Below are 21877 nucleotides of genomic sequence, written 5' to 3'. Positions count from 1 at the left end.
CTAATTTGTACATTAATTGGCTTTAGTTTAGATCATATACATTCAAATGATGATTAGTTTCAAATTTCACATTTATATGAAGCACATCCAACTACAGACTTCTATAGTTTTGTAATGGATTTTATTCACTCCAAACACCAGAGTCTTGAATTGTGTACAGTCAGTGTCTCCATGTAACCACCCTCATCAAGGACTGAGAACAGCCCTTTCCTTAAGAGGTCAAAGGAGTAATTAATCTCTGTGCTGGGAAAGTCTGGATCTTTTTCTGGGTGTCCACATTGCTCTTGTCCCATGAGACCTTGTTAGAGCCAGGAAGTCCTCCCCTCTTTTGGCTTCTAAATTCTTCTCATTAAGTCTTCTTCTCTGCTTCTGTACCTCTAGTAAGTAACGTCTTTCTGGACTGAGTCTTCATGGATAAATTCTGGCAGATTTCCAATCCTTTCACTAAGCTCTACAAAATTCTGGCTTGGTTCTAAGTCCCTACAGTTTTCTGCCTTTAACCTAACTATCTAGGCCTGAACTGTCTTTGCAAGAATTGACATTCTTCCATGTACTATAACAGCGTGTGAGGGGATATAAACTCCTCTTGGCAGTAAGTCACATCCTGCAAGTAGAGGAAACTGAAAACAAATCCCCCATAAACAACGCCCACTGAAAATTGCTCAGAGGTTCAAATGACTTAATGCCTGATATTTCATAGGCATCCCTCCAGATGTGGGAAGAAGGAAAGGAAAGTGCATGCCAAGGGATTTACGATTTACCAGGGTAAGCTCATTCCTGCACAACTGGTATCATTAAATGTGTCTGGTTCCCAAAAGGAGTAAAGTGACACACGAGGATATATAAAATATAGTAAGTCGGCGTATGGTCACAGTGGAATAAATGAGCTTCCAGTTCAAGACAGCATGTCCTTCTTCCTCCCTTCCCTCTCAGGTCCCACTGAAGTGACAGAAACTATTTTTTTTAATATAAACATAACTGTGTTGAAAAACAAGAATAGGGGCTAGCAGAGGCTCATAAATTTTAAAGAAAGTCTAGAAAATAAAACAGAAATCAGATGGGATCAAGTTGACAAAAAAAAAAAAAAAAAAGACAAAATCTAGCCAAAAGATTTAGAAGAGTGGTTTTCCCAATGGAGCCCCAGAGAGGTTCCAAATTCAGTCAGTAGATAAAAAGACTGAGACTGCATTGTAGATAAGGTGACAGTTCCAGTTACAACTGCTGCCTTGGCAAAGTACGGTGGACTTTTACTTTCAAAAGTGTCCCAGTATGGAGTATAAATTACCTGATCACCTTAGTTTTGGAGCATTACCAAAATAATGAAGTGAAGAGAGTAGGCAGCATGCCTAGGGAAGAAACCAAGAGTGGGTGTTCCTGCCTAGGAGAGAAGCAGCTCTGAACCTCCACAGCAGACTCAGGCCCTGGTAAAGCCTGCCTTCCTGAGACAACTGTGGGGTTTGCCAGATGACCTGACTAACCCACAGTGCTTTGGACTGAATGTCTGTGCTCCTCCCAAATTCATATGTTGAGGATTAATCCCCAGTGTGATGATACTTGAAAGACTTTGGAAGGTAATTAGGTCATGAGGGTGGAGCCCCATTGAATGGGATTAATGCCCATACAAAAGAGGCCCCTCAGGTCTCCCCTGCCCCCTCCATCATGTGATGACACGGTAGAAAGCTCACTGTTTATGAACCAGGAAGCAGGCCCTCACCAGGCCCAAATCTGCTGATGCCTTGATCTTGGACTTCCCAGCCTCCAGAGCTGTGAGAAATAAATTTATGTTGTTTACAAGCCACCCAATCTTTGTATTCTGTTATAGCAACCAGGATGGACTAAGACACACAGAAAAACCTCTCTGTGAGCTGGCTACATCACTGGCCCTCCTATTTAAAGGAGAGGTCTTACAGTCTGCACTAATCCATCTAGTCCTTCATTTGTAAATATAAACCAGCCACCATAAGTCACCAGACATCTGAGGGAAAACTAGAGCGTGAAAGAGAAGGATCCAAAGAGAAGGCTGAAAACTGGTGGGGGAAAAAGGGTTGTTTTTCTTTTTTATTCAAATTAATACCTTGAAGATATTCAAGAAGACATGGCATCCATGAAATAAGAACAAGCTGATAGGAACAAAGAAAACAGAAAACAAGAAAAATCTCCTGGAAATTAAAAATATTTACTGGACACACTATGCAGTAGGATAGACAGAATGAAAAGTAAGGTTGAATACATTTCTTAAAATACATATGAAAATGACAAAAATGAGGAAATGTGAATGGAATGCTTAGGAGAAAGGAGCATAAGCAATGCATGGGAGGAAATAATCAAATGAACAGAAGAAAATTTTCCTGCACCAGAGAAAGCCATAACTCTTCAAAGTGAAAGGGCTGTGAAGTGCCAATCAGGATGAATGAAAACGGACCCACAGACCTTTATAAAACTTGGAGTTCTAAAAACAAAGAGAAAGTATTTTAAAACTTCCAGAGGGGGAAAAAATGTTTAGCCTCAGGGACACAAGAATTAGACCAACATGAAATATCTCATCAGCAACAAGTATGATAGAAAACACTGGAGTGATACGTTCCAATTTTAAGGAACAATGATTTTGAACCTAGAATTCTATACCCAGCCAAATAATCAGTCAAGCGCAAAGGGGCTATAAAAACATCATCAAACATGCCAGAGTATTTACACACAGAACAGTCTCCAAAATAACTACTCAAGAATGTACAACAGCAAAATGACTTAAATTTTAAAAGTGGAAGAAAATACAGAAGGATGGTGATCAACAAGAATCCACAATGAAAATTAAAATGCCTGACGTGACGACCCACACACCTGTTCCAGAGGACCATCAATTTTACAGAAAAACGGAAGGCCTGTCTAGTGCTATTTCATAGTTGTAAGGTAAAAATTAACAATTTTCTTAGGAAAAGCACAATTATGTATTCATTTGGACTCCAACGATAATTTCTCTAAGAAGTCTTCATCAAGTGGTCATTGTTTGCTATAAAGAACATGAGTTTTTTAGAGCTGTGTTTTTTAACAACCCTAGCACTGATCATCCCATTTCTGAGGGCCCAATGAGAGCGCCTCTGTACTCAGTCTTTGCTGAGCAGATTTAAGTTCACAAATATGTTTTAGGATATTTAAAAGAATAAATGAACTACATGTCCTTCGAGCAATCATCCTAATTATTGTTTCTCTCAGCTGCACTTGTGCTAAATGACTATAACCTTGAGACTGAACTTCCTAGAAAATGCATGGAGAGCTGCTGTGCTATACTGCTGGCTGCGTACAGATCCTTAAGACAGAAAAGCAGCCTTTCTTCTGTGCCAGTGGAGATGCTTAACGAACATGTGCTTGGATAGGAAGCCACCCTTCACCATTTCAGTGAGCCAAGAGAATAGCCATCAGCAGGGGCAGAATTATCATTGTTTTCAATCTGCTCCAGAATACAGAAAAATAGGTAATTAAGCTTTCAAAGCCCGACTCCACATAGGGTGATGGAAATAGCCTTCTCTCCCCAAAACTTCCCAAACATTCCTAAACCATTCCTCAAAAGGCCAAAATAATTTGATGTCTGCCTCAAACAAATAAAATATCAATGAATCATTTATGGAATGTTTATCTTTGAGCCATGTGCTTCCTGTTACATAATCCAAGATAACTAAATGAGGGCCTCATTTATTTTATGAAGTGTATATTTACAAATCAGTTAAATGTTAGGGAACATTTACCAAAAAGAATAAGCTGAGTTTCAGGGTATTACCTGGAGTGGAGCTGACCACCTCCCTCCCTGAAAGCATTATCTGATAGGGCTGACAGTTTGTTTGAGCCACTCTCGGTTTCAGACAATGAAACCATATCCACTTACATGTGCAGGTGCTTGTCTTTCCTTTTGAAAGGAGAAGATGCATTTTAAAATATCCAAAAGGGTTATCAGATCACTAAGACACAAGTTGAAAAGATGGAGGGACATAACACTACTCTGCTGGGAATTTTTAACTGCAACCAAGACTCACAGACATAGAACACAAACTTATGGTTACCAGGGGGGAAATGGCAGGGAGGATAAGTTGGGGATCAAGGATTTGCAGGTTCCAACTGCTATATATAAAATAGATAAACAGCAAGGTTCTCCTGCATAGCACAGGGACCTATATTCAATACTTTGTAATAGCCTATAATGAAAAAAGAATATGAAAAGGAATATATAAGTACAACTGAATCACTATTTTGCACACCAGAAATTAACACATTATAAACTGACTATATTTCAATTAAAAAAAAAAAAAAAGTTGTTCCCATGTCAGCAAGACTTTTAGCCCCATAAAAATGAGTTTGATGAAGGAGCCCTCATACAAGAAAAGAGGCAGGATCATGAAGCAAGAGGCCAGAGATCTCCTTCCACTAAACCATCTGTGCAAGCACATTTTAACTCATGACCTCTCCTTACCTCTGCCTCCTCAGTAAAATAATGACACTTTGTGTTCCCATCATTAAGTGAGAAAATGTATGGAAAGCATTTTGTAAACAGAAAAATGCTTGAAAATACTTTAATGAAAAAAGTGGCAAATAAGAAGTGAAATAAGGAAATCATCTAAGCTTGCAAAGTCAACCTTAAAGTCACTATTATTATTTCTGAAGAGGTCCTGAATAATTTTCTGAATATTTTCAGTAGAAATTGGCAAATGCCCATTGATTCTAGTCTAAAGTCCTTGAAAACAACACCCAGCTCCTAAATTGTGCTCTTCTCCCTCATAACATAATACATTATATTATCCAGCTTCCACTTCCAGAAGACAGAAGACAGGTCAGTTACATCTTTTTTGATTAGTTTGTCTCTAAACAATGCATAATATCTTAGTGTTTAAGACTAGTTAGTGAAAGCAGCAACTCTGTTAACAAGACCAAGAGTAAGGACAAGATTTAGGAGACTTCCATTGAGCCCGTGAGTGATCACAGCAACCGTGAGTCCACAATTAATTCTTCAATTAACTCCAGAGAATTTCGTCCTTCACCAAATGTGGTTCAGGAGGCAGCCTTCAGGCAATTGGCTTTAGCTCCCCAAAATCGTGAGATGATGAAGCACCATGGAGAATTTAGGCATCTTTGTATAAAACTGTGATGGTATGGATTAATATTTCCTTAGTAAGCCTGGTCCCAATCCAGAAGCAGAAGAATGTCTCCAAACATGGAGCATCATTTGGGGTTTGGAGTTGTTGGTTTTTTGGGTTGAATCAGAAATCTCAGAAAAATTCCCTCAAGCCAAATAGTAATTTAAGCTTTTTCCTTTCTTAATTTTCTTTCATTTTTCACAATCTGGTCTGGGTGCTTGGGAGCCAAAGCAATTCATTAAAGACATGAGGAAAGAACAATGAGTAGGGAGAGCTTTAAAGAAAAGAGTCCACCAGCTTCCAAGATTTCCTGATTTGACTCCAAACGCACATTCTAATATAACTGAAAAATATGTGTCCCAAGTCGGAGTTTCCTACTGAAACCCAGGGGTGACCTGCAGCTGCTGGGATTTATTGACATTTAAGCAGCAAACTAAAGAGAATTGAGGGAAAAAAAAATCTTCCCACAATTTTTTAAAATTCTTCTCCTCAGAAAATAGCTTGGAAACAGTTAGGGGAGTCAAATAAATACTAAAGGGCCTTGGGTTTGTTTTCCTCTTAGCTGAGCCAATTTGTTCATCAGGTCCAGACATTTGGAAAATGTGATTTATTAGGAGCTTTGTTCCTCTTGTGGCTTACCATAGCTACACAAAGGAATGTTAAAAAAATGTTACAGATTCATTCTTCTTCCAGCATATATGAATTATATACATAACAAGTGAAATCAATAAAATCATATGAACCATCACCATGTAGTTTTCTGTAAGTACAGATTCACAACTGGAGATTTAAGACTTACCGTAATATAATGAAAATAGTAACAGTTAACATTTATTGAAAACTTGTTAAAAGTTAGATACTACATGAACTGTTGCACATGTATTATTTCATTAACCCTCAAAGCAATCTTAGTAGGCACGCACTATTATTAGCTCCACTTTACAAATAAGAAAGATAAAATCCTAGCAAGACTATGCAGTAGACTCATATTTCAAACCAAAACTACCTCCCTTGTAAAAGGAGCTTGGAAGAGATTCGAGGTCTCAGGAGATGGTAGGTGGTACCATGCAGGGATGTCGGGAAACTGTGAATTACTACATGCCTGTGTCCAGAGGTCATAGAGAGGGAGACCTCTCACATTCAACTCCAGTCCCAGTGGCCTCTTTGTTGTTACTGGAACACACCAGGCACACTACTACCTCAAAGCCTTTGCACTTGCTATTCCCTCTGCCTAGAATGCTTGTCCTCCAGATAACTACATGGCTCCCCCCTCCCACTTCTTGTAAATCTTTGCTCAACTATGGCTTTCTCAATTCAGCCTTCTCTGATTACCCTTTATAAAACTGCAGCCCCTCCAATATACAAGATAATTTACTTATTTGACTATCTTTTTCCCCCCTCCACCCCAACAAAAATGGAAGATTCATATAAGTTTTTTTTTTTTAAATATGTTCATCCACAGCTATTTTCTTCTGTTTGGAACAGTGTCTGGCACATAATAGGTCTGGGTGCTTGGTTCAGTAAATATTTGTGAAATGGCTGGCTGGCTGACTGGATGGATGGATAAATGAATAAGTGAAAGAATGAATTACCAGACAAAGTTTGAATGATTATAAGACACCAGCACTACCACAGTGAAACAAGATCATTCCAGCCAAAATCATTGAAATATGAAACTTTTAACTGGTTTATTTATTGTATGAAGGTAGACTTTGAATTTGAGTTATTAAAATATTTTTCTTTAATCGTGGTTTCCAGGGGCTTGGGGAGATGGAGGAAGGGAGGAACGAATAGATGGAGCACAAGGGATTTTTAGGGCAATGAAATTATTCTACATGATACTATAGTGGTGGCTATATGTCATTACGCATTTGTCAAAACCCATAGAATGTACAACATTAAGAGTGAACCCTAATGTAAACTATGGACTTTGGTTGATTTTTTTAAAGTATTTTTCTTTATAGAAAGTATCATGTTTGAAATTACCTCATAAGTTTTCAGATTTTATTCCACCATAAAAGAAAATCCAAATTTTAAAGTTAAGCCTAGAATTTTTAAAATGTTAATTTCTTTTAAATTAGGCATTTCTTTTTGAACAAATACTAAAAGCAACACTAGTTGAGAACTAGGTCCACCAAGGAATTGTAAGTCAAGTAGCATTTACTAAAACTACTGAAAATAACAGTGACAGCTACCATTCATTAAATGCTTACCATGTGCCAGATACTGGCTCAAATACTGAATTAAAGGAGTGGTCTAAGGTGTGCGTCTGCGGAAGGGATATAAAAGCGTTTTTTAATTATAAATGATTGTAATTCTAGGGGTGAAGTTTTCCAATGAAACAATTTTTTTACGAAGCCAAAGTATGACTATTAGACTATTATACATTTGGGAATCATAAATAAAGAAATGGAGAATTAGAGCAATGTACTTGGAAATATGTTCTAAGTCCAATAAGTACATATGACACAGAACACTGTTCTGAGTATTATTTTATTCACTATAATGAGGCAGCTCAAGATTTATACTTGTGTATGTGTCACAGCTAAAGTTTAAAGCCATTCTAGCAGAAAAGACTAATACTGATTAACCATTATTTTCTTATTCAACTCAACTATTCATTTTGCTCATTCCTTAAAGATTTTCTTGATATTCTCAAACACTCATCTAACAATTATAGAATAATGATATTTAATGTAGCCTTCTGGTAAACTTATAAAACAGATTATTTTAAATGTGTTTGAGACTTCAGCTTCCCACTGTAATGGAGTACATGTCAGGACCAACCCATCTATTTGAGAACAGCCGGGTGAAATATACAAAACCGTTCAAAAGCACCCCCAACTAGCAAAATCAGTCAGAACTTCAAGGGCCAAGATACAGCAGAGCAGAGAAATATATTGAGGTAAATGTGATATTCTGTACACCTTTCCCTCAAGGCATTTGCTAATTCCTATCCTGCCCAGACGTGAGACAAGACAGTAATTAGAATTGAGAGTTTAGCAGGGAAAAGTGGCCCTAGGTTTTCAGTTGACTTCTAAAGAGCTGGGTTCTAAGAGTGAGAACTAACAGAAACAGACTAGGCTTTCCTCATAAAGTCTGCAACCCAGCCTCAAAGAAGCTTGGCCTCTGATTGAATTAAAATGATCTGCTCTTTATCTAACTGCCTGCTGGAAGAAAGGTAAATTCTCTGGAAGGAGGATAACATCCAGATCTGCTACAGTTTTTTTAATATGTAATGTCTAGATTTCAATAGTAAATTAGCAAGTATAGTAGGGGACAATATCAAACTACTGAAAACCAGAGAAGGAAACAGAAAATAGAAATAGACTCACAGATGATCTAGATATTGGAACCATCAAACATGCACTTTAAAATAACTGTGATTAACATGTATATGAAAATAGATGACAAGATGGATAATTTCACTAAAGAACCAGAATATACATTTGAAAAAAAAAAGTAAGTGGACTGTCTTATTCATCTTATTCATCTTTTGTGTCACCAGCCCTCTGCCACAGGAAGAACCCAGTACCTGCTAAACAATATATGCTCCCCCCTCCAAAAAAAAAAAAAAGCCAGAGAAGCAGGGATATTAACTTCAACTAAAGCACTGTCTCACTTGTAGGCACAGTAGATGCAGCACCTAAGGCCCACAATACTTTCAGAGAACACAAAAATGTTTAAATTTTCATTTTTTTTAATTAGAAGAAAATTACTATAATAATGGATAATAATGAATCCAACCTGGATTTATATGTCTACCACACAATTATAAAATATAATTTTTAATATTTGGGGGATGAAGGGTCATGAAAGACAAAATGTGACCCTGGTCTGATTCTTCCATCCCACACCCCATAAACATTCTAACATACCCTGTGGAGTAACTCGCCCTGACTCCATAACCATCACGTTCTGGAATCAAGAGCAGCTTTAGCTAGTTTAAAGAAAGCCTCTAATTATCCACATCTTTCACTTCCCATGTTACCTAATTATTTGAAATCTAAATTAGATATTTTACACATGAATAACACTCTTCCTGATTGCTCTGCAGAAAAGCACTCATAGGCCTTAAAGTGATTCGTCCTTGGGCCTCCCACTCAAGCTTATACAGAAAGGGTGAATTACAAATAAAAAACGGAAATTAGATTTTAAGCATGTTTTCAATATTTGAGTCAATTAGCTAGAATTTTTCATCTTGAAGAACATGAGATTTATATGAATATGGAGATAATAAATAATAAACTATATATGTGGGAGAAAATTCTTATTTTCCAACAATACTCATGGTTGGCTTATTATATTTTCACATACATTATCAATGTCCCAAGCTTCCTAATGATGTTATGAAATTTTATATAAATGTAAGTGCACCTTTATTAAATGTTGCAGATATTAAATATCTCACTGAGGTAAAATATCACTTGTGCATGATTTTTCCCCTTGCCACCAACCCCAGGCTGATTAGAAGTTCTCTAGACTATGCTCCTCTGTCAAATATACTTGTAGTGATGTTTAGTAAACTGTCACTATCATTTCTACTGTAAACTTAACTTGTGAGGATATATGTATTTTATTAAATTGTAAAAAGTTACATGAAATCAAGAAAAGTTGGCACTACCCAGCATGTTGTAGGCACTCAAAAATGTTTGTTGACTAAGTAAATGAATATTTTAGGCTGAAAAAGCTGTCCAGTCTATTACCAGATCTATAGGAACTGATATAACCTAAAGATGCATCATTCCCAATCATGACAACCCCTCAAGTCACGTGGGCATCATAACAAGTTCAAGAGAAAGAGGAAGAGGCTAGCCTCAGCTTTCTCTGCCAATCAGCACCACAGCAGATACAGACCCAGCCACGTGGCCAAAACATTTAGCCTCATTGCACGGCCATTTACAAGTGAGCTATTTATAGCTCATTAAAAATAGCTATGACTATCCATCTATAAAATGAAATTCTATATGAGGAAGATCAGCAAGTTGTATTCCTCATCACAACAGTAACAAGTAACTAATTTATTAATTGTTCATTAAAAAATAAATATTATCTACATAGTATTCGGGCCTAAAATGTTTAATCCAAGTTGATTTGAAAGCTGGACTGCACTTTTTCAAAATTCAATGTAATAAAAAACTATTCTAAATCTAAAAATAATAAGAAAAGGGATTAAAAACCAAACACAACATGTGACACTGACTGGATACTGTACTCACACCCACAAAAAAAAAAAAAGGAAAAAAAGAGCAGCTCTGAGATATAAGATGTTGTGGGGACAAATGGGGAAACTGAAAAAAGGAATGTATGTTACTTATTTACTAATGTTACATTTCTTGGATGTGGTGATGGTACTGTGGTTATTTAGGAAAATGTCCTTATTCTAAGATTCATGCTGAAGTAGTTAGGGGTAAAAGTCCTGATGTCTACAACTTACTTTCAAATGTTTCAACAATAACTAAGGTGTATGGGGGGAGTGTATGTTGAGGGTAGGGGGAAGAGAGGAAGCAACTGTGGCAAAATGATAACAACCGTAGAATTTTGGTAAAAGGTATTTGGTTGTTTATAATTCTTTCAATTTTTTGTAAAATTCAACATTTTCAAAATAAAAAGAGGAAAATATAAAAGAATAATGTTATAAAAGTTTAAAGACATAAGAGGTATTTATGATTATATTATTATGTTTTAAGAGCAAGTTTCAAAATAATGTACACCATAATTCCATTTGGGGATATATATTTGAATGAATATACACAAATGTGTTAACAGATGTCATTGATTAGAGCCCTTTAAATTGTACAACACAGCAGCCTTGAGTGGTTATCTCTGGATTGCCCAATTACAGTGACTTCTATGTTCTTATTTTCATTTATTTAAAAAATTGCTTATTTTATATACATATAGTATATATATATACACACACACATATACATTCTCATATACATACAAATTACTTTAAAAGAATGAATCCAAGCTTATCAAAACTCTACAAAATAGATTCTGTTGGAAACCTGTCTCTGTCAAAACTGGTTAATCTAATGTTCCACTATTAAGATTATACCAGTGATTGGACATAAATAAATCATTTTATCTGAAAAAGAAAAAGTGATGACAGTAATCTAGACTCTTAGACTGGCACTGGGAATATGAAAGTATTTCCCCAGAGGGCATAACCTGTGGGTGAGAACTACACTGAGACAGATTTCAGCTCATTATGGGACTGAACGTTGCAATGAGTAAGTGCCCAACAAGGGAATGTACTGCACCATGAAATAATTGTCTATAAAAGTAGGTTAACTACCTGTCAGAGGTGTTATTAGAAGGAGGGACACAGCACTGGATATACTCTAATCCAGCCTTTGGTCCCTAAAATGCCCATGGTCAAAAATAAGGAAAACAGCAGTAATATATTGAATAGTCTTCTACTTAAGTAAAAACTAGATACTAGTCTGTCACTGACCAATGAGACCAAAGAGAAGGTAAAAACCCTCTGGTCAGGATCCTATATTTTTAAAAAACTGGAATACTATTATTACTGTTCAGCTAGACCAATTATTCAACCAAAAGTAACGTGTTTCTTGCCATCATGAACCCAATTATTTCTAACCATATGAACTTAGTTTTTTTTTTTTAACATTTATTTTATTTTTATTTTTTGGAGGGGGGAGGTAATTAGATTTATTTAATTAATTATTATTATTTGTTGTAATGGAGGTCCTGGGGATTGAACCCAGGATCTCGTGCATGTTAGGCATGTACTCTACTACTTGAGCTATACCCTCCCCTCTATGAACTTAGTTTTAAGCGTCAGTGTATTCATACAATGGAATACTGCTTTAAAAGAAAAAATGAAGAACTGTTGATACATACAGCCATATGGATATATGACAGAAAACGTTATGCTGAATAAAAGAAGCAAGACAAGAGAATATATGCTATATAATTTCACTTATATTAGTTCCAAAACAGGCAAAACTAATCTGATAGAAATTAGAAGGTGGTTGTGTATAGTGCAGAGAGAACGAATAAAAAGAGGTACAAGGTACACCACATCAAAAGAACAAAAACCACATGATCATCTCAATAGATACAGAAAAAGCATTTGATAAAATTCAACATCTATTTATGATAAAACTCTTACCAAAGTGGGTATAGAGGAAACATATCTCAACATAATAAAAGCCATATATGACAAATCTACAGCCAGCACAATACTCAGAAGTGAAAATCTGAAAGCCTTCCCCCGCTAAAATGTGGAACAAGACAAGAATGCCCAATTTCACCACTTCTATTCAACATAGTTTTGGAAGTCCTAGCCATAGCAATCAGATAACAAAAAGAAATAAAAGGAATCCAAGTTGGAAGGGAAGAGGTAAAATTGTCACTATATGCAGATGGCATGATACTATATACAGAAAATCCTAAAGACTTCACACAAAAACTACTAGAGCTTATAAATGAGGTCAGCAGGATACAAGTTTAACATACAGAAATCTGTTAAATTTCTTTACACTAACAATGAAATATCAGAGAAGGAAAGTTAAAAAAAATCACTTTTAAAATTCATAAAAAACAAAAAATAAAATACTTAGGAATAAACCTGTCCAAGGAGGTAAAAGACTTATACACTGAGAACTATAAAACACTGATAAATGAAATTAAAGATAATTTAAATAAAGGGAAAGATATCCCATGCTCTTGGATTAGAAGAATAAATATTGCTAAAATGTCCATACTACCCAAAGCAATCTACAGATTTAATGTGACCCCTATCAAATTACCCAGGACATTTTTCACAGAACTAGAACTAATAATTCTAAAATTTTGTGTGAAATGACGAAAGACCCAGAATTGCCAAAACACTAATGAAAAAGAACAAAGCTGAACGTATAACCCTTCCAGACTTCAAACAATACTACAAAGCTACAGTAATTAATACAGTGTGCTACTAGCACAAAAATAGACATATGGATCAATGGAACAGAATAGGGAACCCAGAAATAAATCCACACACCTACAATCAATCTTCAGCAAAGGAGGCAAGAATATACAATGGAAAAAAGTGGTGTCTCTTTGGCACGTAGTGTTTGGAAAGCTGGATATCTGTGTGTAAATCAGTGAAGTTAGAACATTCCCTCACACCATACACAAAAATAAACTTAAAATGGCTTAAAGACTTAAATATGAGACAGGACACTATAAACCTCCTAGAAGAGAACATAGGCAAAACATTCTCTGACATAAATCATAGCACTGTTTTCCTAGATCACTCTAAGGCACTAGAAATAGAAGCGAAAATAAACAAATGGGACCAAATTAAACTTGTAAGAATTTGCACAGCAAAAGAAACTAAACAAAACAAAAAAGACAAGTCAACAAAAAGACTCCCTAAAGACTGGGAGAAAATATTTACAAACAATGTGACTGGCAAGGGCTTAACTTTCAGAATATGCAAATAGCTCATGCAATTTAATAACCAAAAAAAAAAAAAAAAAATCAAACAATCCAGTCAAAAAATGGGCAGAAGACCTAAACAGACATTTCCCCAATGAAGACATACAGATGGCCAATAGGTACATGAAAAAATGTTCAGTATTACTAATTATCAGAGAAACACAAATCAAAACTACAATGAGGTATCACCTCATACCAGTCAGAATGATCATCATTAAAAAGTTCACAAATGGTAAATGCTGGAGAGGGTGTGGAGGAAAGGGAACCCTCCTACACCATTGGTGGGAATGTAATTTGGTGCAGCTGATATGAGACATAGTATGGAAATTCCTTAAAAACTAAAAAATAGAGTCACCATATGATCCAGCAATCCCACTCTTGGTCATATATCCAAAGAAAACTCCAATTCGAAATGATACACGTACCCCAATGTTCATAGCAGCACTATTTACAATTATTTACAATGGCCAAGACATGGAAGCAACCTAAATGTCCACAGACAAATGACTGGATAAAGAAGATGTGATATACATATACAATGGAATATCACTCGGCTGTAAAAAGAATGAAATAATGCCATTTGCAGCAACATAGATGGACCTAGAGATTATCATAGGTGAAGTCAGTCAAACAGAGAAAGACAAATGTTATATATCACTAACATGTGGAATCTAATAAATGTCACAAATGAACTTATTTACAAAATCGAAGCAGACTCATAGACATATGAAAAAAACTTATGGTTACCAAAGAGGAAAGGGGGTGAGTTTGGGATTAGCAGATGCAAACTACTATGTACAGAATAAACAACAAAGTCCTACTGTATAGCACAGGGGACTATATTCAATAGCTTGTAATAACCTATAATGAGAAAGAATATATATATGTAACTGAATCACTATGCTGTACACCAGAAACTAACACAACATTGTAAATCAACTATATTTAAAGTAAAAATAAATAAATAAAAAGTGAAAGAAAGGGGAACAAGGGAACTTTCAGGGGTAACAGAAATGTTCTGTCTCTTGCTTTGGGGTGGTAATTACATATGAGCATACAATTGTCAAAGCTCATCAAACTGAACACTTAAGATCTGTGTGTTTTTTGTTTACAAATTACACCTCCATAAAATTAAAATATTAAAAATCACATTTACTTACCAAGTGATTTCTTTTTACTGCAGAACATTATTGCACCTGGTTATTTTTCACCAGGCCTCCACAGTTGGCCTACATAAGATAAAAAAAAAAAAAAAAAAAAGGAAATGGATCCAACATTAGTACGAGATATGCTCATTAACCATAAATTTCCATCCTTTAACTTTCTTCCTAGTCAAATTAGATGACTAGGAAGTTATTAACATAATAAGGATTAACAGACTCCATTTATCAGACTTAAACCTAACAGATAAGAATAATTCTATACAAAAATATTTGTATTATACCAGCTATACAGAACAACTTAAGGGAAGCACAAGTGTGCCACTCAATTTGGCATTAAAATAGAGCCAAGTATTCTAATATATCCAACACTCTATGAATCAGAATATCTCAGGGCTGATACTCCAGTACCTGCCTTTTATTCAAGCACCGTGATTCCTTTCCACAGCCACAGCTGGGAACTACTGCTAAATTGTGGGAGGTACATGAAAGATGAAATTATTGGCCAGCTCTAGAGAAACAAAATGCAATTCAGAAATTTTTCTCCATCTAATCTCACATGTACAGTCTTTTCCAGGTAATTACAAAAAAGCCAGACTAATGGGTTAAAGACTTGGATGCAAAATGTGAAACCATAAAATATAAGACCTGAAATTCTTAGAAGGAAAAATAGGCAGTACAGTCTTTGACATCATTTCTGGTAATTTTTCTTTGGATCTGTAGCCTCAGGTGAGGGAAACAGAAGCAAAAATGGGGTTACATCAAACTAAAAAGCTTTTGCACAGTGAAAGAAACTATCAACAAAACAAAAAGGCCGCCTACTGCATAGAAGATATTTGCAAATGATATATCTGATAAGGAGTTAATATCCAAAACATACAAAGAACTCATACAATTCAACATCAAAAAAAAAAAACCTGATTAAAAAATGGTCAGAAAACCTGAACAGACATTGTTCCAAAGAAGGAATGCAGATGGCCAACACATACACGAAAAGATGCTCAACATCACTAATTAGCAGGGAAAATGCAAACCAAAACTACCATGAGATACCACCTCACACCTGTCAGAATGGCTGTTATCAACAAGACAACAAATAACAAGTGTTGGTGAGGATGAAGAGAAAAGAGAACCCCTGTGACTTTGGTGGGAGTATAAATTGGCACAACTACTATCGAAAACATTATGGAGCTTCCTCAAAAAAGCAAAAATAGAAATACCATACAATCCAGCAATTCCACTTCTGGGTATTTTTCCAAATAAAACAAACACACTACTTCAAAAAGATATTTGCACCCCTATGTTCATCATGGCATTATTTACAACAGTCAAGATATGGAAGCAACCTAAGTGCCCACTGACAGATGAATGGATAAAAAAGACATGGTGTATATATAAAATGGAATGCTACTCAACCATAAAAAAGATTGAAATCTTGCCATTTTCCACCATATGGATGAGCCTATAGGGTATTATGCTAAGCAAAATAAAAGACAGAGATTACATGATTTCACATATATGTGGAATCTGAAAAACAAAACAAATGAACAAATATAACAAAACAGAAACAGACTCACAGATGCAGAGAACAGGTAGTTGCAGAGGGGAGGTGGGTGGGAGGATAAGTGAAATAGTTGAGGGAGATTAAGATGCAAACTTCCTAAATGTCCATCAACAGATGACTGGATAAAGAAGATGTGGTATATTTATACAATGGAATACTATTCAGCCATAAAAACCGACAACATAACACCATTTGCAGAAACATGGATGCTCCTGGAGAATGTCATTATAAGTGAAGTAAGCCAGAAAGAAAGAAAAATACCATGTAAGATTGCTCATATGTGGAATCTAAACAAACAAACAAACAAACAAAGCATAAATACAAAACAGAAATAGACTCATAGACATAGAATACAAACTTGTGGTTGCCAAGGGGGTGGAGGGTGGGAAGGGATAGACTGGGATTTCAAAATTGTAGAATAGATAAACAAGATTATACTGTATAGCACAGGGAAACACATACAAGATCTTATGGTAGCTCACAGAGAAAAAAATGTGACAGTGAATATATATATGTTCATGTATAACTGAAAAATTATGCTCTACACTGGAATTTGACACAACATTGTAAAATGATTATAAATCAATAAAAAATGTTTAAAAAAAAAAAAAAAAAAGATGCAAACTTCCAGTGGCAGAACAAATGAGTCATGGGGATGAAAGGTATAGCACAGGGTAAATGTCAACAATAATGTAATACCTGTGTATGGTGACAGATGGTAACTAGACTTACTATGGTGATCATTTTGAAACGTATAGAAATACTGAGTCACTATGTTGTGCACCAGGAACTAACATAGTGTTGTACATCAATTATACTTCAAAAAACAAGCAACAAATGCACAAAAGAGATCAAATCTGTGATTACCAGAGGCAAGGAGTAGAGGGAGAAGGAAGTGGATAAAGGTGATTAAAATGAACAAACCTCTAGTTAGAAGATAAAAAGTACTAGAGATGTAAGGTACAACTTGATTGATATAATTAAAACAGCTATGTGTTACATGAAAGTTGCTGAGAGAGTAAATCCTAAGAGTTCTCATCACAAGGAAAACTTTTTTTTTTATCCTATATGAGATGACGGATGTTCAGTAAACTTATCATGGTAATATGACGCAGGTCAAATCATCATGCTGTACACCCTAAACGTATACAGTGCTATATGTCAATTATATCTCAATACAACTGGGAGAAAAAGTAAAACAAAATTATTTAGCAATAAATAAATAATGTCACTGTTACCTTTCATTTTTTCTCTACATGTGGTCTAATTTCCTTCACATGATAAACTCTAACACAGGTTTAGAATGAATAAAGGGGCAAACAAGTAACTTCAACATTTAAAACTCAATAAACTGGAAAAGAACACAGCCACCTTCGCAAACACATGACAGGGTAGACAGAGGTACTGAATGCATGCACTTTAGGTTAGAAAGAGAAATGACTTTTGTGCCTGCTCAAAGAAGTCGTGTAGCAAGCTGCAGTAAACACACCTAAAGAAGAAGCTGGTCAGTCATATGGAGATCAGAAAAGAGGAAGAGCAATGCTTATGGCTTAGTAGTTACAAGAAAGGAGGATCCAGAGCAAAGTCATCAACACCTACTGCTCCACCACAAACCTCTGGAGTCTAAAAAGCCTGAAACCATTGATACGTCTCCCTGTTGTGCCCCTAGATCTGTGGGTTTCCACCTACCACCCCCAGGAAAAGCAACAGCCTGCTGAAGGCACAGCCACTCCTAGAGTGTATCTGAAAAATAGGTCCAGCAACACTTCATAGGACCCACTGCTTTCCCAGGGACCAGTCATTAAAACTGATGAATCCAACTAGAAGATGGAGTTACTACTGCCAGGCTCTGCTACAACCAGGAATAGGTCCTCAAATATAAGCCATCAATAATGCTTCTGTTCCTCTTCCCATGCCTTCTACCAACTGCCACCAGGGCTGCCTAAGACAATCCCTCCTCCTCCTTCCCTTCCTCACTGCTCCCACAACCCAGTACTAGGCAGTGGATGCCTCTAGACACACCTGCTGACCAATAACCCTTCCGCCTGCATTCCTCCTAACAGGTTCCCTGCTCCAGCCTTGGCCACCTATAGACTAGGGTTCACACTGAAGCCAGAGTCATCCTTATAAAAGTTAAATGGCATCAAGTCACACCCCTGCTTAAAACCCTCCCATCACCTCCCACTGGCCTTAGGAAAGAAAGATCAAATTCTAACAAGGTGCCTTGGACCCTCCACAACCTGGTCCCTGCTAATCTTTCTAGCCTGATTTCTCATCTCTCTCCTTACCGCCCCTATTCCTTGCACCCCCTCATGTCTATACTACAGAAATACTCAACTCAGCTTCTTTCCATTTGAGGGCCATCATCACATGATCTTCCCTCTGCCTGTAACCATCTAGCCCTATGGCCAATCCCTGCACCTCACTAACTCATACTCATCTTTTCAATATCAACTCATACATCACTTCCTCTAGGAGTCCTCCCCTGATCCCCCAAACTAGAGGTAAGAGTACCTACTATGTGCTCCCAGAGTCCAGAGCTTCCCTTTTTAGAGCCCCTGTCATTCTAGAATGTATTTGCCTATTATACTGGCTGTTTCCCCATTAGTCTTCAAACTCCAGTAGGGCAGAGAGCTGACCTGTCTGGTCCATAGTTGTATCTCCAGTATCTAATGTATGCCTGGGGTATGGCAGTGCTCAATAAACATTTGCTAAATGAAAGAATGATTGATGTTCTCAATTTCTATGAGGAATGGAGCAAGGGCTTCCAGATGCTAAAAGGCATGTCTCTTTATTCCAAGTTTGAGAGTGTCTTAGATCTTCCCAAGCTGGAGACCATCGTGGCTTTCTTGACTGCTTCCTCCTTCTGGCTGTTCCCCATCTTCTTCCTGTGCACCCCCACCTCCAGCCTAGGAAGAACCTCAAAGAATGAGAAGTATTTGGTTAACAACAGGAAGAGTGTTGCAGGCAAACTGAAGAGCATAAGAAAGAGGGGGGAAATTTGCAAATCTTGGGGTAGTAGGGGCAAGGGCAAGCACTATAAAAGAAGATGCATGATAAAAGATTTTTTTGGAAAAAACTTTCTGTGAGAAATAACATGGACAAAATTAGGTTTTTAATCCATAAATCACATTCTTTGCTCCAACAGTCACCACAACAGATACCAAATGGCAACATGGAAAAGGATGAATGGATTCTGTGACAATGACACCTGGATCTGGTGGCCTCATCTGGCCAGAGGGTTAAGGCTCATCAGCAAGTTCTAAGTCAACTTGTTAGGGCCTGAAAACTCTCCCTGGAGACTAAGTAATCATGTTCTGTTTTCAAGGGCTCAGAGTCCCTGGAGCAGGTGAAAGGAAGAATGATTCTTTAAGCAAGATGGCAAAAGGGACTCTACACTCTGACAGATGGCAATGAGAAGGTAGACAGAAGAAAGAAATTCAATCTCTCAGGAAGTTATTATGAGTACTGGCCACTGGCCAACCTTTTCCTTCTGTCTCCTTATTGCTTTACTAGACTGCTTTGAGGGATTAGTACTAACAGCCAGCCAGCACAAAGGATGAATTTAAATACATATTTGTGTACTATAAAGCTAACTAAAGAGAAAATATCCATGTAACTCCTTCCCTCTCTTATTTTAGATCTTTCTACAAGCACTTTTCATTGTAAAAGCTCCTAGACAATTAAACATAAAGCAATACTCCACTGCTTTTAATTTCTCTAACACCACCTTCCAAAGTGTCTTTGAAACCTTTTATTTTGAAGATAATAAATATATCCCTTATTAATTTTAACCATTTTTGCTTTTGTAGAAAATATCCTTTCATAATTAATCCAGAGTGATAGTATGTTATCCTTGTATGAATTAAACATTTCAAGTCTCTGTTTCCTCCAATCCAATCTTTCCCTTGTAACAGCAGCAAACCAGGCATATTCAATGGAGGAGTCATACTAAGGCAGCAGATTCTACTGTAACTTTGAGGAAGTCAAATTTAGTCCTTCTATTGTTGCACATGATCAATTCGCCAAAATACCCCAGCTGACATTCACTCCACCTCTAAAGGATGTCAGAGTAAAGAAAAAGCCATCTTTCATTGAACTTTTGGATCAATGAAGGTCTAAGAAAACAGACTCAACAAAATCAGGTGATAAAAAAGGACTTGCTGAAATGAAATCTAGCTCTAGAAGTAGGATTTTGAAATTCAACCATTTGCAAGTGCTGAACCAAACATTATTTAAATGAAAACATTCCTCCTTTTTTGAAATTACCCTAAAGCAGAAGATCAATAGGTCTCAGCTTACACTTGCCTTCATCTTATACAAGGGATTAAAATGGTGGTTTTCTTGGGTGAAAGTCTTGGGGGTGGGGGAGCAGTTTGTAAGACAGCTCTGGAGAACGTAGGAAGAGAGAGAAAGTTAACCAAAATAATAGCAAAGTGCTTTATGTATATTAATTCATTTAAATTAGTACTTCTTGGGAAAAGATTGAAAGTGATGCCTGCATGAAGAACTTGGGTTTTTTACATTTCAAGTTCAGGTTTTGAATCTTGATCACAGAAAATAATTCTTCTAATGGGGAAAGTGGCAAAGTCAAAACTCCAGTGTGTTCAGGGAAAATACGGAATTGGTCTCACACACCTATAGAGACGGAGGGTGATAACAAGACATCCGAGTTGGAAATGCTACTTAAGCAGCCGTGTGCAGAAGAGGGCGTGCTGGCCATATTATGATTCCTCCAGGAGATTTCTACTTATAGTGAAAATGAGCGCCTGGGTGCAGGTGACTCAACACTTTAAAAAGCAAAGGATTAAAACGGAGATTCTCTTTAATGTTGGAGGCCATTCAACAATCAAGTTATTATAGCTAATTCCCCCTGCTCCAATTCCATGATCACCAAGCAACCTGCTGATGATAATTTGCTTTCCCACAGAAATCTGCCTACAGGGATAGAAAACACCAGTCATGCATGCTAAAGTGAACACTCTGGTCCTCCTGACAGTTATACTGTGTATTTTTAATTAATGAGTTGTCGTTCATCTTACTCTACATCATCAGTCTGCTGAGCTAATACTAGTTCGTCCCAGAAAGAGATCTGTTTTTGGTATGCTGTTAAATTATGGGCCAACAACTGGACAAATGACCCACTCCAGCCATAAAAAATTCACGAAGAGGCCACCAATGGAAGAGCCTGCTGACCTGCCCAGGGGGCAGCAGGATGTGGTGGCTGTAAGCTTGTCCTCTGGAGTCAACCTGATCTTGGATTCCTGCTTTTCCCACTAACATTACAGAATCCAGGGCGAGTAAGCTCTGTAACCCTCAGAAAGTACCTGGGTGGGCTGTTGGGGAACAGGGACACACAATACTATGAAAGGGTTCATTAGCTAATAGTTATCTTGATGGTAGTCCTCTAACTTTCTCTGTCAAAGTGTCATAAACGTTAGGATGAAATGAGGACAGTGAGTGTAACTTCTTTAAGACATCTACAGTAAAATAAAGGAGGTAAGTGTGAATGAGTAAAGAGACTCTCAAGAGAAAATGTGTTTACACTGGAGTAAAATGAGAGGGCAGAACCAATGGGA

The 21877-nt window shown here is 36.8% G+C and overlaps 1 protein-coding gene across 6 annotated transcripts in view; it reads right to left on the bottom strand.

Moving 5' to 3' along the window:
* ATP8B4 (ATPase phospholipid transporting 8B4 (putative)) overlaps positions 1-21877 on the bottom strand; it is a 211440-nt gene that overhangs the window by 181107 nt on the left and 8456 nt on the right. For all 6 annotated transcript variants that reach the window (XM_064485612.1, XM_064485615.1, XM_064485614.1 and 3 more), the window contains exon 2: positions 14735-14803. In XM_064485612.1, the coding sequence (XP_064341682.1) occupies positions 14735-14762 (28 nt within the window). In that variant the 5' untranslated portion in view covers positions 14763-14803. The remainder of the gene's footprint in view (positions 1-14734; positions 14804-21877) is intronic.

This window comes from Camelus dromedarius, chromosome 5 (genome assembly GCF_036321535.1).
Source record: "Camelus dromedarius isolate mCamDro1 chromosome 5, mCamDro1.pat, whole genome shotgun sequence".
Lineage (NCBI taxonomy): Eukaryota > Metazoa > Chordata > Mammalia > Artiodactyla > Camelidae > Camelus > Camelus dromedarius.
The sequence above is the reverse complement of the archived record's forward strand: the minus strand, read 5'-3'. Positions and strand labels throughout refer to the sequence as shown.